The 26,903-nt window shown below is 39.2% G+C and overlaps 1 protein-coding gene across 2 annotated transcripts in view; it reads right to left on the reverse strand.

Moving 5' to 3' along the window:
* slc2a9l2 (solute carrier family 2 member 9, like 2) overlaps nucleotides 1-26,903 on the reverse strand; it is a 63,693-nt gene that overhangs the window by 16,014 nt on the left and 20,776 nt on the right. For both annotated transcript variants that reach the window (XM_026349990.1, XM_026349989.1), the window contains exons 8-11: nucleotides 22,184-22,371; nucleotides 20,865-20,975; nucleotides 14,635-14,736; nucleotides 14,207-14,282 (exon numbers count right to left, since the gene is read on the reverse strand). In XM_026349990.1, coding sequence (XP_026205775.1) covers nucleotides 14,207-14,282; nucleotides 14,635-14,736; nucleotides 20,865-20,975; nucleotides 22,184-22,371 — 477 coding nt within the window. The remainder of the gene's footprint in view (nucleotides 1-14,206; nucleotides 14,283-14,634; nucleotides 14,737-20,864; nucleotides 20,976-22,183; nucleotides 22,372-26,903) is intronic.

The following is a 26,903-nucleotide window of genomic DNA, read 5'->3' on the forward strand; positions in this document are numbered from 1 at the left end:
GAAGACTGTGGCGAGCCTCGGGACTGTGCACTAATTAGGCTACGTATGTTGTTTTCCTAGCATATGTTTGTGCAGGGCCTCAGAGGAGATATTATGTGTTGAATCATGTGTCGTGAAAGTATGCGAGCTTCCCTCTCAGCTAAATACTACAGTGTATGTTCCAGCAGAGAGTAAATGTTTTTTTTTTTATAACACTTTTATAACCCATTACACCACTACACACTAAATCCTCTTTGTTGTAGTGCACTACTGTACAAACCACTCATCATGAAGACCAAAATAAATGAGGTTGTGTTTTAAGTATGTGGCCTATTTCTACTGAAGATAAAGTTCTTCCGACACACTTATACACATGGGAACACTGAAAGTGCATGTATTTCTTCTTATAGCGGAATGTAAGATTTACATTAGAATTAATTTCTGCATTATCTGCACTATCTTTGAACCGATGCCCAATGTAGATATAAAAATCCTGTAAGTCTGACTTGCAAACATGGAAGTATTTCAACATCCACACCACTAACATGTGCTATAGTGGTAAAACAGTTATCCCACATTTTGCAAACTGCAGTAGTTTCAGTTGTTTTCATTAAAGTCATCAAATATAATAATCAATAAACAGAAGTATAAATGTTAGAATAACAACTGTTAGATTAAGGGCTATTTGCTTGTTTTAAGCCACAAACTGTAATGACAGGATTAATGTGCTACTGTAGTAATTCATATTTATAATTATCATCATTACTACTGAAGACAAATTTTAAAACTCAGTTATAAAAGATCTAAATCACTTTAAGCGTGACATAGTCATAATATCAGTGAATGGTTTCTAGTTTGGATTTGTGCAAGTGCACTGGCTTCTGTTTCAGCTTGACCTCCAGAGACACATCACATTTTTCGAAGGGTCGGTCACAGTCTACCGTGGTCATGAAGCCTTGATGTGTTCTGCCTCAGGCAAAGAGCCGCAGATGACAGGACAGCGGTGAGAAGGCAGAACCAGAGGCCACAGCTTTTTAAACTCCCTGTTGGTTCAGATTGTTTTAACCAGCTCATCTGAAGACCTTGCCAACACTCACATGTGGCTATAGCAAGGTTAGGAACATACACCATGTTTTTTAATTAAAAAAAGGAAATCCTTTTTTTCCTTATTGGATTTTGATTCATCTGGCACATTATTCTAACAGCAGTAAATTATTCACACAAATTTTCGTAGCTCTAGAAGATTGTCTATCCACGCCTTTGCCCTTGTAACAACCCATGTGGTTTGCTCCACTGATTACAGATGTATGCTTGTGATATAATCTAACAACAGCTCGCACACTATAAATAAATACTAATTATATAATAGGATAATCATGCCACACTAGCAGAATACTGCTCTCCCACGCAGACACATGAAACAGATACACACATGCAGCAGAGTGAGTGGATTAACAAATGCTTGGACGCTGGGGACAACTACTGGATTCAGGTCATGGCATTCAAATGAAACTGCCCTTCAGGCCGATGGGGTCGGTCACAGCAGCATAGGCCAAGAAAATAAAACGTAGATATCAGGCAGGGTTTAATGTGATTTCTCCCCCAACTTTTGTCTCATTTAAATGAGTAATGTGAATCTTCACCAGCATGTGTATTGAACTGTTTAGAAAAGAGCTGTGTTGCTAACCTCAGACTTAAGGAAATAATCTATTCCCCTTTAAAGCAAACAGGTTTTGGCACATGCATGAATAGCACTGGCTTCCGTGTGTCTTGAGATTTTTCCGCTTTTACAATTTAAATTCTCCAAAAGCTACAGCAAGAATTAATTATAGGCTTCCTGTAGCCTGGGAATGTTTTCCTGGGGAATGAATATCTTGTGTTTGGAAATATATTAATGACTCGATTCTGCAACTGATATGGAGGATTGTGATATATAGCACGTTGCCATAGACACGCTGTCCATCAGCCCTTCACATACACCAAGCAATCAGAGCTAAATGAACACATAACAGCAGCAGCCCAGGAGGATTTCATTTTAAAAATCCTTTAAAATACATTTATCCCATCGTTGAACTATGTGTTGAGTGTAGGTTTTGAATGACTTACCATAATACTGAAACGTTTAAGCCGTGCTAGAGACGTGGCTCTATAGTGCAATCACAGACAAGGAAATCACACAATCAGTCAGTTCACTATTACGGTCCAGACAGAAGTATTTCTATTATTAACTATTCAGTGGATTGTAATGGAATTTAGTACAGACTCACGGTGTCAAAGATGCTCAAGGTGAATACTAATGCATGTGGCGATTCACTGACTTCTTCTCTAGTGACACAAGTAGGTTGAAATTTTTTCTCTTAGTAAAATATCTTGACAGTTACCGGATGATTTCACCATGAAATTGGGGAGGAGGGATGGGGGTTTAGACAGAAGGTGGCTCAGTGATGGAGAAGGCTTATCATAACCTGGCAGATACAAAAACTGGTGTAGCCATCACTACGGCTACACAGCACCACCTGACAAACTCTAGCTGCTGGAGCCAATTCACCCTCTTTTCTCCGAGGCTCATCTGACACTCACAAGGCATGATGGGACTTGTGGCGGAAAGCTGCAGGGAGTTAAGCTCAAATTCTGCCCACACCAGAAAAGCAGTGAAGAAAAAGACAGAGTCATCTCCACGTCCAGCCCATTTGCTCTTTCATCTTGGACCACAGATAGAAACCAGAGGAGAGAGTTGTTGCCATGTTGTCATCACAACGCGTTATGATTAATGAGTGGTTAATTCTGAAACTAATGGTTACTTAGGATGTGGGATGATCAGCCTCAGAGATTATGTCAGTAACAATAATGATAGTGGAATTAATTGTGCCATATTTAAAATCCGGACACATTAAGACCAGGTTTGCCTGTGGATGGGAACAGAAGGTCTGTGGAGACATTTTGAAGGGCTTATGATGACCACATGTGACACTTTTAGCCACAAAGGAATGACTGTCCCACCTCAGAGGTGTCATACATTATAACTGACTGTAGAAGGCCAAGGTTACACAGCAGAGGGGGAATGATTTAGTAGCTCCTTCATTCTTGAATGTCACTTTGTGTGAAACTTTTCCTGCTACTCAGAACTTAGATGCAGTTAAAGTTAATTTGCAGAAGAGGGTTGAAAAATCCAAAGTGTAATTTCTGCTGTAATAGAGGTTGTGACAGTATGTAGCCTTGGAGAGAGATCTGAAAAGCACTTAACTCCATCAGCTCGTGTTGATGGATTGAAATACAGGACTTCAACAATGATGGTGGCGCTACGCTTTGACAACAGAAAACTTGAACTTGAACTGATGCCTCGGTGGCTTACTGAGAGGCTGAGATGCCATACAGATTCATAACAAAAATTTTAAAACAAAATGGATGTGAAAGAAGCCAAATGGTACTCACCAAACACTCAGTAACATGATTTTGCACAAGCACAATTTAGCTTGCTAGAAATACTCCAAAATCATGATTTTGCACAAGCACAATTTAGCTTGCTAGAAATACTCCAAAATCATTTGCTAGCACATCTGAAAAGGCTGCCGTCCAGCTCCACGTGAGTAATTTTGCCACTATCAATAATGTCTTTAGTGCCCGGTGATCTCAAGGCCTCACTCTGGTGAATACAGCGGCCCCATTAAGATGTTCAATATGTGAGCACGCTAAAAGATCACAGTATTCTGAATAGAAGAAAACTCTGTCTCAGCTGGTGCTGTATTTCCTGGGAAGAATTCAGGGGTGAGTCCTAAATTAAATGTTTCAGGACTCCATGGAGAATAAATCCCCCCCTGTGGAGCGAAGGCTCTTGGCTCTTGGCAGAAGATCGATGTAACACTTGTGAAGAAAACATTGTTTCCTGCTTTTTAGTAAACACTTCTCAAGGGTCTGTGTAGATGAATGAAGTGTTATGTACAGTAAGTCATTGTTGCCGGAGACAGGAGTTATCAGCCTCACGATGTCGAGCAATTTGTTGGGCAGACTAGACAAAGAATGACAATCAGAGCTCTGCTGCTGTGGAAACCTGATCTCTATGTGGGTCACAGTCAAACCAGGGACAACTGAGACTCAGAGGAAATTATGGAGAGATTTTAGTTTGATAAATGTGCCACGGTGTACATTGAAATGAGTGATTGATGTACAGTAAATTACTATATCAGTATGGCAAGATAGAAATACTAAGTGGTAGAAAGTTCACACCTGTGTAAGATAAACAAGGTGTTAACTAAATGAGATGATGAAACACAAACATATGGCACAAACAAATAAAAAGAGACTTCCGATCTCGCTCAGTCCATCAGCCTTTAGTTCTACCTTCATTTCTTCTGCTCATCTAATTAAATCTAGCTCTAATACTGGCTGCAACACATCATTAAGTTTCACCTTGCCTTGACTTCACTCCACTCACATCGCATCTTTTCCCGTATGTCTTACTCATGGCTCCTCAAAAGCGGCAGATGCCACTCTTGTCAGGAAATGTTCACATCTCACCTCTGGTATCTCACATTACCTGCTAACTCTCACGGCAGAATGTCTTGCTGTCCTGTATATGTTTCCACTTCCCCAAGTGAAAGGTAATTCATCTTGTTCAGTGGTCCTCTGACTGCCCACTGTGCCCTGTCTGTCAACACTTTGCAACCACTGCTCTATGTTTCTTCCAGCTATGACAATGTCTCTTCCTAGGAGAATTGAATGAGTACACTATTCAGCGAAGATGAGCCCGCAGAGTCTGCCTGTCCATGCTGGCACTTGTTAAAAAAGGGGAAGTCTAATTTGCTTTATAATGCTGTGTTTACTGTGAATTACTACATATGATGGATTTATCAGCATAACACAACAATCCATATTCATCACCTTAATATTCAAACTCAGTTGCAGCACAATTGCTTTACAATTTAATTAGCATGTGTAGTTAATAGTAATTGCAGTATTGGAAAACATTTGTTACAGCTACAACACTGTTTTTTTTTTTGTTTTGTTTGTTTGTTTTTTGTTTGTTTTTTTTGCAATACAGCAGCTGTGACTTCATTTACTGCCTCTCAAAGCTCCAATAACATGCATATTAAAAATCTCTCCACCTTCATTATTGGAAAAATAAATTCAACACAGGATCTTTGATGCTTGGCCAAATGTGGCACTCATGTCATTTTTTGTGTTGTTCAATCTCAAATGAGAAAGTTAAGGAAAAACAAAAAGACAAGTACGCCACATAGAAAATGATATATTTTAAAACATTACTGAAAAATATTCTGGATCAACTGACTCCTGTTAATGTGTAAGAGATGCTAAAATACCACAAATCCCAATGCAACAGTCCAGCAAGAGTTAACTGTTATTGTAGCGTGGCACTGCAGTAATGGTGTAACTGTCTATAATTTAATATGCCTCATCCACTTGAGTTTGAACAATAATTACGTTGTGTCGTCAAGGTAGTTCTGTAGTTGTGACACTGGACAAGAACTGTAGTGACCATATACTGAAAAATTTACCTGGATGTCTAAGCTGCTGCTTGTATTATTTAATTCACAGAAACAATTAGCCCAGAGCCAATTAAGGTTTTAGTATTAGTGCACAAGTATTTAATTTGAATTCTGTGAGGAGTAAAATGAGTAAAAAGTCAGGGGAGCATTTGCATCCCACATCCTGCACAGTGTGGGCCAATCCATTTTCCTTTATGGTCGCACATTCGTACAATGAAGGGATCAGTGTACTATGACAGGGAACAACAATTATTTTACCATTATCACTAAACAATGTGTATCTATAGTGACTGCCTCAATTGCTTTTTCATATTCAACCAGGCACCTTCTCACCATAGTGCACAAAAGAATTTAATTAGCATGTTTTCTCACAAATAAATGTTAAAACGCCAGGTGGGCTTATTTGTTTGCTACTGAAGTGAGTGTCAGTTCGGATCCATAACTGAAAAGATGTCAGTGTAAATGTGGGAAAGACATTTGTGTATACTCACATTGATTTGGCAAGAAATTAACATGTGTTGTGAGCAAGGTGAAAAAGCAAAAATTAATAGAAGGTTGTGGTTGGTAAAAAAGGTTCATTTTTAAGAAGGTCAAAATGAAAATGCACATATTCTCACAGTTTGTGAGAATTATACATAATAAATAATAATAACTAAATTATCTCACAGAACGTTAAGAAATATATTAATATAGTTAGGGCTCTGTGGTAAAATTATAAAAGGAGGAGATTGTTGACAAGTTCATTTCTAACAGCCTGTTATGTATGTAAATATATCCTCTCTTCATACCTCTCCTAATGCAGTTTGGATACACGCTCATGTGTCGTATGAAAAGGTCTATGGCAGCCATGCATAACAATTTAGGGTAGGTTAAAAGAGATCAGCATATTTTAAGTACTCTTCAAAGCTAAAAGCCAGATTCACCTCTATCCAGCAGCAGGCTGCTATTTAAATTAAATTAGCATTATTCATCACTACCTTCTTCATTTGGCTGTAGGTGTGGCCCTCATGTTCACCCCCAGCCAATCAAATCTCTACCTAATGAATAATGCAAATTCTCACGCTACATCTTTAGCTCAAGTGATAACTGCTGCTGGAGACGTCTATAGCCTAATGTAGCAGTCTGCAAAGCTCAGTTTGATCAAGAATGAGTGCAGTGATTGCACAGAAGATGATCTGTACTCCTGTTCACTGTTTTCACCTCGCATCACAGCCTTGCTGGACCGGGAACCTAGAGGGCAAAAGAAGACTTTTGTCTGCTACTGTACTATCCTTGATTATAGACATAGATACAGGCCTCATCAGGGCAATCTCATTTCCTCTCCAGCTTCTAGAAAAGTGTTTGCATGGTTTGAATAATGTTGGCAAAAAGCTGTTTTTCTGTATGTTATAATATATATATTTTTTTATATTTTATGTTAACCTCTTCACACTGTCCAAAATATACTGTATCTTGTCACTACTCCTCAAGAATGCTGACTTCAGTGCCCCAGAAATTAATGGACCAACATCAGGTAGGTTGCTAATGATACCTAATCAGCATCCTTTAGCTCATTACTCTCATTAGTCATTAGCTTACCTGTTAGTTATGTTTCATTTTCAGCTCAGTGGGCAAAGGAGAGCAGTCAAAGGTTTGGTACATCCATTTCTTTTAAATACAGAATCAATTCATAATCAGACTGTGACACCATATTTCAACACTTCCCCTGCCTCCTGGACTTTGGAGACCAGTACAATAGTCACAATTTTCTGTCTCCTCTTTGGTCTGTGTACCAACACTCAGATCACAGGACCACACAGGTAGACGTAGAAACATGTTAAATAGGTATTTTTCATTTATACTAGAGGCTGTTATTGTAGGCTTCGCTCAAAAGGTTTGCTCCTGAATGTCACCGAGAACTCATAAAACAGCTGGATGAAAAGGTGTCTGCAGCAACAATTCACTGCAGTATGTGGGAGGTGGCGCAGGTCAGACACTGCAGGAGCTGTAGCAGAGAAACCCTGACTACAAATGTAATTTGATACTTAAATCTAAGATGTACCTTTTCCTCCTTTAGTTCTACTGTAATTTTTAATATTTCTTTTTTTATGTTGTAAGCATCAAGGCAAAAGTAAACTTAAGTATATTTGTTATTTTAATTTGGGACAGATTAAAAACATCAATCCTGATTAAACAAGCATCCGAGACCTTCTGATAACTGAGCTCCACAGGTTGGTATTTTATGTTTTTTAATGCACGTTCTTTGTTTTTTATTCACACTGTTGCCACCACTGTCAGTTCTTTAAAAGCACTTTATTAGCATCTTCTTTTTCAGAGATCAATGCTGTCATCAGCTCTAAGTGGAAAAGGTTCATGGTGACACGTTCTTTTTTTAGCTGTAAGAGCTTCCATTGATCCCTCAACCTTGTTCACACGCTGGGGAAGAGAAGGGCTCTATTTTTAGATCACAAACTTCATCTGGGCTTACTGAAGGAAAGGCATGAAGAAAGTGAGACAAGGAGAGGAGAAACGATGAGTTTGTACCACAGACAAAGTAATGTGAGGGAGCACACCAGCTTTTCCTATGTGCTGGGCTTATTTTACGCCCCGGCTTCTTCAATTTAGAAAACAAAATCCAACAAACCAAAATAACAACAGACTTATGTGTTAGGTTTGAAGAGGCAACATGAGTGTGAAACATCTATTTTCATCCTCAGCCACAGTCTCTCACAAGTGACAAGTGAGGCACCAGGATTAATTAATATAATTTTTCAACTGTGAAATGAGCACACACCAATAACCCATTAGGATCAGATACGAAAGTACGATACAATCGGCGCCGTGGTGTTTGCCTCATTCTGCCAGACTGTTCTCAACAATAGACATAAAAACACTGTGTGTGCAACACACTGTGTAGAATGGATCTGATAAAATCTAGGTTACAATATCAATTTGAGGCATGTCCCACTATGTGATAAATGTGTCATGTATTGCAGCCCTCCAGTGTAAATAAAAATCAGTGTATGAGAGCAGATCATCAGCTTGTGTCATCGCTCTGCATGACTTTGTGTCTTTAACAGCAAAGCGGTAACTAAGATTTTGTCGTAGTGGCAACAATTCTATGTATCCGCAGCCTGATTTTTGGTTAATCTCATTTCATCCGTCATCTTGATTTATGTAGAGTATGTGTTATTTTCCCTCCCAAAACTTTATTTAAACATGACTCTGTAATACTACATTCTGCTTCATCCCATGCCTTGTCAAATGTTTATAGTGGAAAAACCCTTTGACAGTATTAGGTAGGTGTTGCATTGCAGTGGCTTTGTGCAGATGTCCATGGTGTGTAATTCCAAATCAGTGACCTTTGACCTTTGTGAGCACAGCCTCCTGGAAGATGGATGAAAATTACTTGTTCTTCTTCCTAGAACTGTTCAATATCGAATATTCAGTGGCTACATATCAATACAAGACAATAAGGTTTGCTGGGTGAAATGTCAGCATGCATATGCAACTACTAGGTTTACTGCCAGCAACAGAAGCATTATAGCCACTGTAACATTACCGGTGTCACTGGTAACACATGAAACCAATGCACCTGCTTGCATTGTTTGAACATAGGGCTTTTCTAAAACCCAGATTCACTTCCACCCAGAGGAAAGGGCTACTTGTGTTCAAACAGCACAATAGCACATCGGTGCATGTATTGCTTCTGTTGCTTCTTCTGCTGTAACACAGAGGAAAAGGTGTTGATGTTGTTACTGACGGAACAGAAGCAACAGCCCTTTAAGTCCTACAGAAAATTATTTCCACCACAGTCTGTACTTTTAAACAGGTTAATATTTATTAACTTGGTATTGTGAATGAGATCTTTTATAAATCCAAAGCTCTAATTGTTAAAAAGTCAATCCATCCGTTTTCTAAACTACTGGAGCTGATCCTAGATGTCAGTAGGAAAAAATGGTGTACACCCTGGGGAGGTCACCAGTTTATTTCAGCACTGACATAAAGACAGACCACCTCCACAGCAAATAGGCAATTTAGAGTCACCATTTAACCTAACTGCGTGTCTTTGGACTGTGGGAGGAAACCAGAGTGCCTACAGAAAAGCCCCAACTGGCCTGGGTTAAATAGTGCTACAAAGGTTGCTGCTTGCTGTGCTGTCCTGTTATTATGTATTCAAGTTTGTTCGAAATGCCGTTTGTCATTGCATTGTCAATGAAGCATGTAGAAACAGAACCATAGTATAATGCTGTGGTATCTGGTCTTGCGTGTTACATTTGGTCTTGTTAGTAGATGGGAACCCGTGGTACAAGGCATATGAAACAGCTCAGAGTTGTTTTTCTCTGGTTTGATGAGACACACAAAATCTGACACACTTAACAGCAAAGTCAGAAAGAAAATCAACAGTTTTCCATCAAATGAGACAGTGTCAGCCTGCCAGAAGAAGAAAAACATGAAATTCTTTGAAAAGATTTCAAATCCTTCTTCTTCTTCTTCTTCTTCTTCTGCTTCTTCGTCTTGTCATAGCCCAACAAATAATTCGCTTCAAAAACCCATTCATTCCCATTTACAGCCGCCAACAGTAAACGTACCCATTTAACAATAAGGTACAGTATGTCTGCACAATGGGTGCCTCACTATAGCTCTGGTGTTTAGCAGATGGATGGATTTGCAGTATTGCGTGCCAATCTGACTGAAATAATCTGAATCAAATCTTAATACCAATTAAAAGTGATATGTGTGGTACATGCTCAAATCAAGACATATAGGAGTAGACACAGGTCAAATGATAAAAAGATGTGAGAAAAATGTACCATATAAATATGGATAAAAGTGCTTTCTTCTTCCTGAACATATTAAAAGTTTGTTTGTCTTTTGACTGAAGAGGATAATACAAAGACTCAAAAGACTATTGTACTGTATTACTGTACACAGATCATCTCAAATGGCCTGAACAAAATTAATTGGATTGCAGTTATGTTTCAGGGTTGTTTTCAATCTTAAAACCATTTATTCAGCCAATTTAAATGGAGACATGTCCTCAGCGTGCCATTCAATATTACTGTGTGTACCACAATGAATCAATCACAATGAATGAATGAAGTAGCATCAAGGTAAAAGCAAAAAGATCATCTCTACACAGCTCGATGTTTAGGTTTTATGAGAACATAGCCAACCTGGGAAAATGGAGCCCAGTTTGAATGGTGGAAAAAACAAGTACACTTTCACCAACCAAGCAGATCTCCAAGATCGATGTAAAGCAGTGTGCTGTCACACCATACGATGCTTTCTCAATTCAAGTGGGATGAAGATCACTATAAGAGGACCCAGGAAGAAGCGGCGTTTGAAAGGAAACAGTACTGTTTACTGATTCTGGGAGATGAATGACACAAAATAACATCGGCTTTATGATGTTAGAAGAAAAAAATGATGCTGTCAAAAAAGAAGAAAAAAAACACCTTCCTGATTGTGAAACGTGGAGACTCTGTTAGGTTATGAGCCTTGCCCGCTGTGTTAGTACAGGGAAAAAGGTTTGGGAAAAAAATGCACTGCTCAGCTCTGATCCTGTCACAGTTCATGACTCCTCCAGGGACAATGACCCAAATCAAGGTGGATTGGAAAGTTCTGAAGTGGGTGCTTTGAGTCCTGGTGTTAACCCACCTGAACATCTACAGGAAGAGCTGAAAAAGGTGTGAGAAGGCCCCCATCAAACCTGAGAGAACTATTTACTCAAGCTATTATATTCCTTCAGTACTAGTTACTAGTTACTAGTCAGCTAGTTTACTCTGAACCAACATTGTGACTGCATTATGATAGAGGGAAATGTCAGTGCAGTGAGTTTTCTTTGTTTTGTAAAACATTGGACTCTGGACTTGTTAATGATTTGATTTTTTTTTTTTACAAACACAGATTTATCTTAATTTTGGACTGCGGAGGAACAGTGCATAGACGTATGCTGCTGTTTTATAAAGTTTACTTCCAATATCATTTCACCTAAACTGTATCTCAGCTAGCAAGCAGTCCAGTTAATAACAAACTGCAGCCTGTAATTCAAAACATCTGTCAAGGTGAAATTGTTGCTGCAAAACCAATTTATCAAGAGTTATGGATTTCAGTAAACATTTCACCAGACCCCAGTTTTACGAGTTGTCTATTTTTCATGTGTCCTTACATCTTGTATTTTGCTGCACATTTATCTGAATGCATTTGCTGCCTTGCTTCACCATAATAACAGCTCTACCATCTCAGTGCTTTGCTCACATTTTCCAGGTTTGGAATCATTTATCATCGAGTGACAGGTGTGACCCCCTGCAAAAATTACCCTCAGTGCTCGCCCACTTTTTTTTTATTCCATGTTATTTAATACATATTATATGTGACGTATTATGAAGTATAATGATGTAGCCACAGCTAAATCAGTGATAGTGCAGTATGACCACTGAGTGCAGAAATATTTTTTACAGGTACAGGTTTTTGCATTGAAAAAAAAAAAACATAAACCCTCTGGTATCAAACCTAAGCACAGAGTGGTGCATTTTTCTTTTGCTGTAGTGGATTTAAATAAAAAACAAGCTTTCATGTGTAAGGCCTCTTACAGCTGCAAAAGGTGCAAAGGGGTACAACTCACAGTAAATACTATTTTTCAGCATTGAGATTTTAATCTAACCTATTTCACGCTAGCATGTAATCATGCTAGCATGGTCTTTACATTTACATTTAGTCATTTGGGAGATGCTTTTATCCAAAGTGACTTACAAGTGAGATTGCCTGGGAATTTTTGAGGTGAGGGGACCACAAGACATTGTATGCTGGCAGTGCAGTGGATGGGAGAGATTGTAGACCAGGATGAGAGAGTTCGGGTAGGCAGGTGCTGTTGAGTTGATCACATTTGAGGGTCAGGGCTTTGAACCTGATGCAGGCAGCTACAGGAAGCAAGAGATCTGAAGAATGGTGTAACGTGATTAAAAGCGAGATGTGCTGCTGCATTTTGAAACATCTTCAGAATTTGAGACATTAGCTGAGACATTGCAGAAGTCGAGATGAGATATGGCCAGAGCCTGCACAATGAGTTGTGTTGCATAGTCCGAAAGGTAGGGTCTGATCTTGATGGAAAAATGGGGAGGACCAGGAACAGAGCCCTGCGGCACACCAGGAGAGAGGCAGTGAGAGTTAGAAACTTGCCCAAGCCCGCAGGGATTCCACAACCTTGAGGAATGCTTTTTCTGTGACCACTCTTAAAACCAGACTGTTTGACATCAAGAAGTTCGTTCCTTGAAACAAAGTCAGTCATTTGATTGAAGACTGCTCGTTCAAGGGTCTTAGCCAGGAATGGAAGAAGAGAGACAAGTCTGTAATTCTCAACGAGGGAGGGGTCAAGAGTCGATTTCTTAAGGAGTGGGGTAATCTGGGCCTGCTTAAATGAGGTAGGAAAGGTACCTGTTGTGAAAGATGTGTTAATTATTTGTGTGATGGTCAGGATTAGTGTGGGCGCAGTTGTTTGAAGGATAGTGGAGGGGATGGAATCTCTAGAACAGGTGGTAGGATGGTTTGAGAAGAGGGGAGTCAATGCATCGTCCTCGGTCAGAGTGGCAAACAAGGTGAGTCTTGCTGTTAGATAAGGTTAGTAGGATGTCTCTACTATTCTCTCAAAGGAGAGGCCTGAGAAAGAAATTAAAACTGATGTCAAATCAGCTTTATGTCCTGTAGACATTTCTTTCTGGAATATTGCTCTTTGGGAAACTAATAAAGACCCACTGCCTTGATCTAACACCTAACATGCTTTCATAAATCACAAGCATTCATGGTCATTATTAGTGTCACACAAAAAGCACTTATCAGTTTGGTGATTATAAAAAAAAATGCTTAACTCACTAAGAGAGTTTGTTAGTTTCTCACCTTCCTAATCTTAATGTGGAGAGGTAAAATACAGTCAAAGGCTTCTGTGATTCAGCTCAACGACATTGCAGAGTTATTGCTTTCTTAAATTTTTAAACAAGGTTTAGCCCAGTGACCAATATGCTTCAGACATACTGCTATTTATATTTGTGTCACTTTGAAAAGAATTGAGAAAGAAGAGGAAATGTCTAGCCGCTAGTTTTTGTTGACTAAAGTAAAGTGTGTGTTTTGTGTGAGAACATTTCACCTTTCTCTCTTCGTAGTTTTGTTAAAGAGCATTTGTTTTAGGTACAAGAAATGCACTCTAGCATCCTGTAATGTTCTGTACACATCAGAGCAGAGTGTCCATTTTTCTAGCCTTCCAACTATTTTCATCTCCTCCTGATACAGTGAGGTACTTAGAGAGATGAATGTTCCCTGGAGATGTGTCTGTGTGTGGTGGGATTGCTGTTTGTGATGACAGCGACAGCCTCTCCTTGATACTCAAAGTCAAGCTCCAACCAGGAGAACCAGGTGTACATTCACTGTCTGCTGTTCATTTGCAGTATGCCATATACAGTATGTTGTACGGCTCCTATTTAGGACTGTATGCTAATACTGTATGTGACAGTACCTTTAACCTATAATTACTGACTATTAAATTACTACTACTATTACTAACTGAGCATTTATATTGTTTAAGTGGTCTGAGAATTTACTGTACTTTAAAAGCTTAAACTGAAGTAGAGCACAAAAGTAAATTTGTGAAACAATAGAGATAAATAGATAATAGATATTAGAGATGATCAAGAAAGAGAGAGAAGAAAAAGGAGAACATGTAAAGAAGTATTGTAGGGCAGTAGTTTTACCTGGCCCAGAGCAAAAGGATGCAATCACCACCAGTATGCATACGTAACTAAGATATGGCATCCACGTCGTTCTGTCCTGGAAAAAGAAAGAGAGAGAGATGAGAATTCACAGATTGTAATTATTTTGTCTAAGTTACAATTCAGTCCTGAGCAAGAAAATATAATGTAAGTTATGAAGTCAATGTAATCAATATATTTGTATGATAGCACAAAATGCATCATAATATGAATGGACTAAATATTTTTTTTATGTGTAGCTGGTGCAGAAATTGTATTTGGTACAGGTGATATGTTAGTAGCTAATTTTCTCTGAATGAAAATCCACATTATATAATTAGACTGCAATGCAGACCCCCCTTGTGGACCGTGACGTCTCTTCACTTAACATGTTTCTAGAATGAGGTCAGTGGTGTAAGTGACGGTGTTACCTGTAAATTGAGGCACAATGTGAGTAGGCTGAAGAATACGGCCATGGCAGAGAAACCAAATATGAGGAGGGGTCTCCTTCCAATTCGTTCTATCACCAAGCCCTGGGAAAAGCACAGAAAGAAAAAAACATGTAATTTAAGCCATGACTGTGGCACGGCTCTCTGGAGGATAGTGTCACTCTGTCAGCCAATTGGTTGGTGCCGTACTTTGGTTCACAGAGAAATCTCTACTGAATGGACTGGGATGCAATTCACTTCAGATGCTAAAGGTCTCCAGTTGATGAGAAGCATACTGACTTTGGTGATGATGTGTTGGCCAGTCAAAGGTGTGCATATTCCCAGTTATGAAAAAAATGCTGTGTTGTGTGTTGATCTGTAAAATTCTACCTTCATTAAATATAGTGTTTAAATATAAATGCTTTTCATCATTTACTAGTTTGACCAGCCATTTTGCAGTAGTTTCATGTCACAAATGACACATGAAGAATACTGCAGTATACTATTGTGACAGCGTTATAATAGTAATATTATTTTACCTGACATCTCATGACACAGAAATAAAATAACTGATTTAAAAGCAAATTTGCTTAAAGAAGAGACCAAATTTCTAATTTATTTGTGTAATGCTTCAAGTCACCAGTAATCTCTACTGAAAATGTTTCTATGTCTAATACACAATACTGTATAAAGCTCACCAGATGCTTTTTATGTTGGTTAATGGATGCAGTACAAAACATGAGATGGAGGTCTGTCTTATTCAGCGCCACCTTCAAGTCTAGATTGAGCCCCAAGGTCCAGCTACAGACTCCATCAATGCCTCAGAGCAGTAACGTATTCATGGCACAGTGCTCACAGTCGCCAGTCCAGTGGGATTTCATAAAATTGTGGAAAAGGTCAGTGGTCTTTGTGCAGTAGGTATTTCAGTACCGTGGAGCTGCTGTGTGGAGCCCAGTGGAAAATATAGCATGAGATGTTTTTCCTAGGTAGGTTTATTGCTGGTAAGGTTTGGACATCTCCACAAAAAAAACTTAGCCAACATAGATTTCTCCACAGTTACAAAGAATGTTTATAATAACCCCATGTAACATAGCAAACTGTGTATTATGTAAATAATTACAACTATGTATGTAAATGATTAATGTTCGTGCAATCAGAGGGTACAAAAGACGGAGTCAGACCACATCCAATTCCTTGCTTGTCTTGTGCAAACTTGGCCAATAAAGCTGATTCTGATTCTGATGTTTTTCCTATTATGAACTGTCTGCTTTATATTTGTTGTGCTCCCAAATTCACCGTGTGTGGGGGTTAGAGAGACAGAGTTTGAATCTCAACACATCCTAAGGTCCCTAAAGGTACAGGACTTTTCTTTCCTGTACACCAACCAGCAGCAATACCACAGCTCATTGAGGTCTCTGAAGGTGTAAGAGGTGTTGAGTCAACGAGCCTTTGTGTGTCTGAGCTTGTGTGATAACGAGCTGGAACAGAAGTGAAGTGTCTGTTGAGTGTGTGTCTATATTATTACCACAGTTTGAATATGTGCTTTAAACACTCATTGAAAATACTGTGCAACTCAAATAAATGGCTTATCTGTGCTTCAGCTAATGGTAATGTCCAGCTATTAAGGACAAACATAAATGTGTTTCCATGGCCTGTTCATTTTGTGCTGATAAATACGGTCAGAACAATAATGCAACATGATGAAAATGTGAAAATGCCCAATACACTATTTCTTGACACTCAACACAGGTCAGACTGGTGAGTTCAACACCTCATGGATGGCACGACTAAAGTGGCTGGTCATTATTCAGCACATCAAGAAGCAGGTGAGCCATTAAAGACAACTGGCCACAGCTTAAGGCTCCACTGACCCCTTCACAATCCATCAGCAGTGGCTTTGGATGAAGTCATCTGAATATTACATGAATCATGTAAAGGCACAGTGACAATGACTCTGCTATTAAAGTAGAGACAGAAGTTTAAAATAGTAAATTTGACCTTTTATCTTAACATGTCAATTGACCGTAGAGACGTGAAGAGAGGAAGGCACTGACATGAAAACAACTTTAGCATCCACCGTGAATGGAGACACATCGTACAGCATGTGGCTGCTGGAGCACCAGGAAGCAGCAGAGTCACTGTGTATTCTGTTGCTGTTTCCACTGTCAGTCAAACAATCTTCCTGTAAACAATAAAATTTGTTTGTGACCTTACTCGGTTCACAGGTGTCCATGCTGCTGAAATGTATTGTAGTTCAATTAAAAGTCTGGACTGACTCATCCAACCATCCCCCATATTTTCTACAGCCATTTATTTCATTCACTGTTGCTGCAGGCTGTGCCAGTATGCATTACCAAGGTCCCATTAAAGATTAAACAGTGGGGTGGCTAACTGTTAAGTTCATCTGTACAAGGCTTTACTTCTTTAATTTACTTAACTTGAAATTTAGTTCTATTAAAATATATGGGCAGCTCCTTCTACCAGCTTGTCTTACAATGGTAGAGTCAATCCCACAGAAGAGCTACTGAAGCACAAGTTGCTGAGAATAATCGACGTGTCAGGACACACAGTGCCATGCTATTAAGAGCCAAAAGTGTTTATAAAGCCACCACTAATGTACCAGCACGTGCTTTTTGATCTGTTCATACCAATGAAATCGGAGATGCATTGTCACCTGCCAAAGTTGCGCTAGATTTAAATCAATATTAAACACCTAAAGGCAGGGAAAAGGTGCTGAACTAAGCTTTTAAGGCTGTGTAGCCACAGATCGGTCAGACTGCCCTTGCTGACCAATGTCCATTGTGAAAGGCACCTTCAATTGGCATTTGATCTTTAGAAGGTGGGCTGCTATGATGATCACATGAACAGCTGTGTGCATTGTTTGACTAAAGAAAAGGTGACCCCAGATTCACTTTGGGGAAAAGACAGGACACCTGACGCGGTGCTAATGTTTTTGCTGGGAAAACTTGGGTCCTACATTCTTGTGGATTTTTCTTTCACTACCAATCTTATCACTGTTGCAGTCCATACACACCCCCTTATAGCAATGAAATTCCCCAATGGCAGTGGCCTCTTCAAGAGAATAACACAGCCTACAGTCGAAAAACGAATGAATGGTGTCAGGAACATGACAAAGAGTTCAGTGTGTTGCCTTGACCTCCACATTCCCCAGATTTTAATCTTGTCAAGCACCTGTGGGATAATCAATAAGTCAAATCAACAGCTTTCCTTGCCTTAAAAACTAGTACGGATTAGCCCTAATGTTCTTACAGCAAAACAGGAGAGGCAGGGCTACACCACTACCAGTGTCCAAGGAACTGATGTCCTTGAATGGGAGGTGCAAAATTGCCACAAGCAACTAAAATTCCTCTAACAAGCTGACAACAGAAAGTGATAAAATATGGCATAACACATTTGGCTGCTCTGGTTCAAGGACAATCGTTGCAGTTCAACGACGTGGCACACATTGAATTAAAGCATAAAACTTCGACCAGATAAGTGTAAAGATTTTCTTGGCTTTACGGTTTGTTTATGTGAGTCCAGTTTTGTTATGATCATGGTGCATTTAATTTCTGATTTATTATAATGTGTTCTAATTTTCACACCTTAGTCCATAAGGGACAGGTTTCTTCTTCTGTCTTGTCTGCAATTACAGAGCAAATCTTAATTTCCCTACAGAGCAATGACAGGAAAAATGGTCTTCTGATTTCACCCAGTGCCAGGATACTCCCAAAACTCATTAACACTAAACCACAGAATGCAAAAAGACAACTAATGTTTCCTCACAGGTTTTCAGTGTTTATAGTAAAGGTCAGATTTTGCAGGAGCCCCCCTCCTGTATAGCTCTAGTCGAATAAAGTTATAGCCAGTGGGGCCTGCAGTGCATTTAATTTGTCATATTAAGAAGCATTTATCATATAATTTAGTGCTTAAACATCACGTTTGAAACTGAAAAAGATGCATTTGAAATACCAGGCGTGCCACAAGCTAAATAAATATTTCCCTGTGCATATCTGACGGATTCATTTTAATAACAATTTAATATTACATCTTAAAAAAAGAAAATTATTCAGGCTGCCTTAAAAAGTCAGACGCTAAATAATAAGCTATCTCCCTCTAAGGTCAGTCTGTATTGCAATGTGAGTGTGACAGACAGATGGTCACAGCTTAAGGCGTCACAAACCATCCGGAGTGGATTAGGATGAAGACATAAAACACGTAAACGCACAGCGACAATGACTCTGCAATTGTTGTGTTGGTGGTATAGAGGCAATAAAGAAGCAGAAAATATATTTGCTTCTTTGGTGCCATAGGCTGCCACTTTACTCCACTTGAGGTGCCTGTGTGTGTGTGTGTGTGTGTGTGTGTGTGTCTGTCTGTCTGTCTGCTTGATTTTCAGATTGTCTGAAAGATGAAAAACAAATTGAAAGAAACTAGCACATGGTCTGTTCTTTGTATTCTGTTGCAATTTGTTTTACTTTAAATTGCAATAAGCCTAAATGCTACAGAGTGTGATAACACAGCCGGGTGTGTGAAATTGAATATCCACTCCATGGTTCTAGTGTGCTAGCCGGCCTTGATGACAAGTCTGCTGCAGCGAAAGGGCGATGACACTGTGGGGCACTAGAAAAGGGGGCAAGAGGTCAGTGGAGATACACTGCATCTTTTTTCCTTCTCCTCTGCCCGTGACAATTTATTTGTTAGACACAACTGATGTGTTTAATTTTGCTAATTTCCTACATGTGTATGTGTGTACGTTTCAGTTAATGGTTAATTACTACCAGCAAGAAAGAGGTGTGGTATTCAAGAGGTTTTATGAGGTGAATTTGGCTGCAGCTGATGGGTAGACGCTAGAGTGCTGAAGGGAAAGCCTATCTGCTGGTGTTTGAAGTCAGTCACCTGGCAGCTAAGTTACTCAGTGGTGTCTTCTCACTCCCACAGATCAAAGATCAGCTTAATGTTCTCAAGCTGAAAGAAATCACAGAAATAGATGCTACAAACACGGCACAGGCACGGCAATTAAAAGAGGAGAGATTAGAGAGTGTATTTCCCACTACGCTTTCTACTGTGTTCCTAGTTGAAAAGAAACACCTAATGCACAGGTTCAGCTTGACACATGGATGTGTTATTAAACTGTTAAACTATTGGTGCTTTTTGGCCAGAAAGGAGAGTTTAGCCTTTTAATTAATTGTCAATGCGTCTAACAAATACAGGTCATTAGAAGTGAAATGAACAACAAACTAAATGTTCACCTGGCTGCTCCTTGACTAATGCAACTACTGCTTATTTCCCTTTAAGTTGTCTGTATTATGCAAAATCCACTTTTTGTTCATTTTGGTACATTTCACTCTGTGGTGCATGTGGAAGTGCACCCAATCGTTTTTCTTTTACATTTTCTGGTATTACAGAAACCCGTTCTTGAATTGTCCATTCAAATTTCACACTTGAAATGAAATGAAATGACGAGTCTCAGGGAACTCTTGCGGTCCAACATTGTTTTTCCTGGCTGCAGCAGACTCACTCCGAAAAACAGCAAAACAGCAGCAGCAGAGCACAAAGCATGAACACTGCTCACCTTCTGGATATATGGACAAACTCAGAAGTCTCTTTTTTTAGTGATAATGTTGTGCTGAACTCACTGTACACTACCTGCCCAGCATCACAGATAGCAGGTAGACAACGTTAGAGACGATATGGTGAACAAAATGTGGCAGTTAAAGAGACAGATCATTATTTTCTCTGAATGGCTAGTGGATACCAAAAGGCAATTATAAGTATAAGTATATATTTGTTAGACTGCCTGAAAGATGATTAAAAAATAAATGCTAATGTTGTTCTGGATGTGTATGTAGGCACTATAACCATGTTTTGTGCATATGATGTTTTCTTTTTTTTCTTTTGTCAGTCTCAAATACATCTTTTAGACTGAGTGAATATACAAGTTGTAGCAATGTTGAGGATCTTTTGAAGTTGTAAAGCCTCTTTTTAATGATAATTTGTAGCACTGTAAATAGTCCATTACAAATCTAAATAATAGAGCTACCAGTTTTATGGAGTTACTGTACTATAACAAGGCCAAAAGGAAAAACAAAATCTGGCCTTGAAAGAAAACAGTTCAAATACCATAAAGATGCATTTAATGTCAAAAATACATGAAATCTGCATTTATAGATATACGCATTTGCCTAGAACCAGACATGTTTGAGTTTGAGATTTAAAGAAGCAATACTTACCGAGACAATGGCAGCCAAAGTCTCTATAATCCCGGTGCTGAGTGTGATGTAGGGGAGAATGTTATCAGGAAACCCCGCTTCCCGAAGGATCCCATTAGTGTAGTACCAGATCTGTGAGAAAATACATTTACGTTTTATTTCATTTCAAATTTCTGCCCATTTCATTGGTCTTAGACACTAATCTGCATGAAAACCACACAATTTCACGAAGAGCAGGTTCCATTAGAGAGAAGCTAATGTTGTTAGCTAAGGGTGTATTTATGTCAGCTGTTTACTTTGGACACAGCAGGGGGTAACGCTGCGTCTAAACGAGGGGCAGAGCCTTGTTTTTAATATTCAGGTCTACTTTCTTCCATGTTACACACATGACTCCAGTGATTGTGCTTTGGGCTCTGAGCTCTGCTGAAACACGGATGACTTACACAGTAGAACTGTGCCTGAACACATCCTGAATTAGGATCCAGTTCCAGTAAATACGAGGATTTCATGAAGCTGAATCGGTCGTTCTGAACTTTTACAAACCATGAGCCATACATAATCAAACTGACATCAAAGTGAATTGTGTTAAATGTTTAGATTTACTACTTTAAAAAACAGATGTTTGGTTGCTACTCTGAATTTTTGGTCATTTTTCTCTGCATACTTTCCTCTAACCCGTGTCCTGCACTCTTATTACCACTGGACAACTTTGACAGATAACCATAACAATACAAAACGTGTACACAACTGTCAGAAATTACAGGTTCTGACAGCCTGAAGCACTGACACTGTGGCACTGACTGCAGGAATATTTCTCAGCTGCCAAGTCTACATCAGCAGAGTTTTAAAGCAGCATAATAAGCTGCTGAAAAATCACAACATGTGTAACTCTCAGACAGAAATGCTGGAACTATCTGACTGCTCCTCTCTCATTGCGATGGGTGAGCATATACTATGTGACAATCACAATAAAGGCCTCCAGAGTGATCTAAATGACATTCCTGTCTTCTACACATGAAAATGTATGTAAATGAATTCATATCGATCACAATTTTAAAAGCTTTATCATCTATCAGTCTTCTAAATGCTAAACTGGGCTCAAATAGTAGTTAGTATTTATTATCCTGAATAGAAAGTAGAAATGCTTTTGACCATTCTGTGATTGTATTCTTCAAAAACCTTGAAACCTTTTTCAATAGTAATAGCATAACCGGGTAATTTAAGCTTGTTAAGGTGTTTTTTGTGGAATTGAAATAATGTCAAGTTGTTCTTTACTTGCGCAGCATTACCAGGTTAATCATCATATGTGCTTTTTTTATCTGAAAACAACTGCAGCTTACAGCGTTGAGGCCACAGAGCTGATAGCAGGCCATGGTGATGATGATGGTGATGAGCTGCCAGCGAACAGCTGGGTTCCTCAGCAGCTGTAACACAGAGACAGTGTGTAGGTTTTCCTGAGCCCGTGCCTCTGCGTGGACCTCTTCCAGCTCCTGGGACACATCTGTCTTCCCCAAAAACCTCTGGAAGGCTGACACACAAAAACACATGTGAACACAGTGTTGAATAAATCCACACATAAAAAGGATAAATGAACAGAAAAAACAACAATCACGCTGAGATTAAAGAACTTGAGGGTTGAAAAGAACTGGCTTTGACAAAGTTTAATTGTTTAAACACTCGGTGTGACTGATTGTCCTCTTCATGTTGTGCTATTGTGCATAATGAACCCCCATACCATCATAGATGCTGGCTTGTGCATCGTTCACCAATAACAATGTAAATGTCCTGTTTCTTCTTTGCATAGGGAACTTGAAACCAGCTGAAATGTAAATTGTCTGACCACAGAATAAGTTCTACTATTTCCACCCGTGCCCTTGGGCAGAGAGAATTCAGTGAGTTATGTGAGCGTGATGGACTGAAAGGAATTGGAGGGTGTAAGTCATTTCTTTTCTCACTTTAATCCTTCCTGCTGTAAAGGTAAATCCCTGGTGTTATGAGAGCAGGTACAGGTTGAGGACATGACCCCAAACCAGATAATGCTACACACCAAAAGGGACTGAAAGCAAGTCCTTCCAGTGTGGGAGTGCCATCCTACTCCTACATTGGAATGACCTCATAGAGCAGGAAGCACATAAAGACATGAGGACATCCAGGGTGGTATAGTGCAGTCTTTTAAATCATAAAGATTGCATGTGTATGCATATGTTGGGGCATGCACAACTGTCCAGTATGCATACGGGCTGTCACTATGCAGGGAAGAAAAGGAAAGTCCCCCCCCACACACACACACACGATTCAGCCACGAATCAGGGGTGGCGCTGGACTCTCTACAAGTTTTAGCTGAGAGGGGGATGTTGTCCAAACCCATCTCAATCCTGGAAAATCCCTCTTTCTGGAGACTGATCAACATTAAGAGTTCCACTGAATGTCACAGGAGGTCCTGTTTACCTGTGGCCATCGATCCTTACAATTGTTGTCATATATCTGTTGATCTATTTTCACACATCTTTCACATTCTGTATATACACTGAGTTTTCTGTATTGGTGTTATTCTGTACTTGTGTCGGTTTGGATCCTTTCTTGTTGTGGTTTCTTTTCTTTCTGTCTGAGTTGAGTTGAAAGCAATTTGTAACAAGCCAAACCAGTTTCCCTCTGGGATTAATAAAGTTTTTCGAGTCTTGAATCTTGAAGCGTTGATTTGCACGTGTGCTGGAGCACGAAGCTGCATTCGCAAACATAGAGTGCCATTTACAACTTAAAAAAAAAAAACTTTAAATGCTTTGCAACTTTAAAAAAAAAACAGCAGGACAAGGGAGATTATTCACAACACCATTCGCTTAAGATACACAGGTAATCTGGTTACACATGCATGCAGCCACCACCATGCTTCATCATAGTGATGGTAGTAGCCATCTTCTGAGCAGCGCCTGGTGTTTCTCTGTCATTCTTCGAATCTTGCCCAAAGGGTTAAGTCTTTGTCTCATGAGACCAGAGCATCTCTTTTTTTTCTTCTTCTTCAAATGCTGTTTGCCAAATTCAAAGCGATCCGTCATCTGCCTTCTAATCAAAGTGACTTTCATCTAGCTTGGCTTTTATCTTTGGTTGTAACTGTCACTTTAAAGACATGTAATCTTGAGAGTCAAGAGGTTTTCAATCAAAACAATTCATGTGTGAAATTATTAAGGTTTGCGCTCTGAAATCTCAGCGAATTTAAATCCTTCGCACAACCAACATTTAAAAATTTCAGAGACTTTACTGTATATGAGTAACTACAGTGGGATCTTGTTAAATTTTAAGATGCTGTGACACACGAAGAAGCAAAGGGAACGCTCAAACTGCATGTGTTAAAGAAGCATGTAGAAACAATGTGATCTTAGATGAGACTTTGATCAGAAATACTCCAAATACGGGGTGCTTTTACATGTACTGATAATGATGTCCATTCATTAGAGATAGGCACTCTCTGAAGGTTTGGTTGTGGCTGTTCTTTGTAAAATGTAATTTCCTTTTTTGTTTCTTCTGAACTCAGAGTTGTATAACAGTTTACCAAGTCCCTCAGCTTCTGAGCTTTAGATGAAGAAGGACAACTTCCTTCTGCATGGGTTTAACAAACATCTGGCTCCAAAGAGTCCCCACTAGTTCCTCTGAACTAAAAGAAATGTTGTTTTTGTGATTCAAATAATGGTGTCATCTTGGCAAAGTTATTACAAGTTTGCTTTATTTGCCAAAGCAAAAACAAATCAGCTTAAGATTAAGGACAACAGCTTTCTTACTTGCAGCTGCGCTCAGTTCCTGCTCTGAAAACTCTGTTGGACTTGACATTGTCAGGTTTGGATTAGGAGCGTTTCTTGCTATTCTAAGTTGATTCTGTTTTTTGGCAAACCCAAATTTCTTCCTGCTTTGAGACTTGTCATGGCCACACATACTGCAGCAAACCGCCTGTGTTTACTCAGAAGGTGGTGAAGTCTCTGTTTCTAGCTGAAACACAGATACACCGACCTCCTGGAGTATGTTCTTGATCTAAGTAACTGCTGTGAATGTTTTTTCTTCACCTGATGATTCTGTTATCCCCCACAGTTGTTTTCTGTCATCTTACAGGCTTTCTGATATTCCTACATTTTACCAGTGAATTTCTTTTTTTCAAGAATTTACCAATTAGTTTCAAAGCACATCTTGATTGTTTCACGTAAAACTCTTTGTAATGACAGTAAAAAAATAAAATAAAAATTGTATCACTGTCCAAATACCGTCAACTGTATAGGATGCTTGAAAGTAGTTCACTGAGGTGTAAACAGATGTTACTGTAAATGTCAGATAATATTATGAGGCACGTTGTTTTGCATGTTAGGAAGGTGTTCTCCACAGTTTGTCAGTGCTGTTTAATAATGAATGATGACTTTGTTCCATGTGCAGTGCAGTTAATGTTCACGCTTTGTTGTCATAATTAGAATTCACGGACGGCGCTTGTACCTCTCTTGATGGAGCGCTTTTATTTTTAGCTCATTTTCTCATCGTGTTTATAGCAGCTCGAGTCCTATAAATAATTCCAACCTTGAGTCTGTTCAGCAAATTGGAATCAAGAAGTTTGTTTTTCTTTCATTTTAAGTGGCACTAAAAACAAGAAAGAAGGGCCATACTAGGAATCCTTAATCATCAATTAATATTAACAATTTAAAACCATATGTGAACATATTTACTTTTATTGTTATTGTGAATTCTGAATATATTTAACTGCTGTTGCTACATGGTGTCAGTATGGTTAAAAGTGTCCTCCTGTCGTATTGTTTATGTGAGACTAGTGACAATGACTGGCTGTGAAAAACTACTTCAGGAGGAGATGAGTGAAACGACATCCTGCCCAAATTCCCCTCACACCATCTCTACAACTGCTATCCAACATTTTGCTGGCATGAATCTGAACAGTGCTGCTGATCCATGTTGTTGGCTCATGGTACAGCCCTGTGGTTGGGGGAATTGTTGTCAACGCACACAAATCTTGAGGGGTGGCCCTGTAGTGTGCTATTATCATCATCCAGTGTCAGACAGAAACAGCATGTTCTCTTGCACCCTGTCTGTTCTTGTTGTATATCTGCAGGGGTCCTGCCTTCCATTTAAAGGTTACAGAGGGTAAAGACGAAATACGTTTTTATGCTAAAAGCTGTCAGCGTGATCACAAAACTGCTCTCAGTCAATGAATACAAAGCATAAATTTACTTTTTTACCATGCTGAGAATAAAACTCTTTATTTTTTTTTAAATAAAGTCCGACCTTCGCGGCACACCACTCATAAGACATCACTTATCATAACACTTAATAACACACACTTACGTGTTTTTAAAATCTAACAATATATTGGCGAGCCCATTATAAAGAAAACCAATGGTTCTTTGCTGACACTGAGTGGAGCCCACTGTTCTCCTGTAGTGAAAATACAATATGCTGCCCCCGTGGGGACAATGCCACTGCTGCGAACCCCACCACCGTGGCATGAACATTCATTTCATGTCACCCCACTGACACAGACAGCACCAGCATGATTTTAAATAAGAGCAGTGTTCCATATTTTCTAGCAGCAGGGAGAGACAATTGGATATTCCTTCATGTGTAAAACTGTGTGATAATTATGTTGTGCCACAGCATCATGATGACCAACTTATTCTGGTAACCGAGCATCTTTTCACCATGATATTTTTCTTTTACCATTTTACTGTGTTTCTATTTACATCACTGATTGTTCCATGATGTTTATAGTAGGCATTTGACATTTTATGTTACACAATAATAGAATCAAGCTTTGCTTTCTGTTACACAAAACACTTGATGCACCGCAGCCTCTAGAATCCATTTGCCTGTGTTTGTCGTGTGATTCAGTTGTGTTTTTATTGATGCAAAGCACATTAGCTGTTGGCTAAGGGTTTCCTTTTAGGAAGTAAAACACTGAACAATCATTCATACATACATAACATGTTAGTAATATAACCCAACTCAAACTATGCAAAGGTTCAACCAGCTCCTAAAAGCTGCTTGGAAAATGTTGCAGCATTTATAAAGAGTTGTGGT

Source organism: Anabas testudineus, chromosome 5 (assembly GCF_900324465.2).
Source record: "Anabas testudineus chromosome 5, fAnaTes1.2, whole genome shotgun sequence".
Taxonomy (NCBI): domain Eukaryota; kingdom Metazoa; phylum Chordata; class Actinopteri; order Anabantiformes; family Anabantidae; genus Anabas; species Anabas testudineus.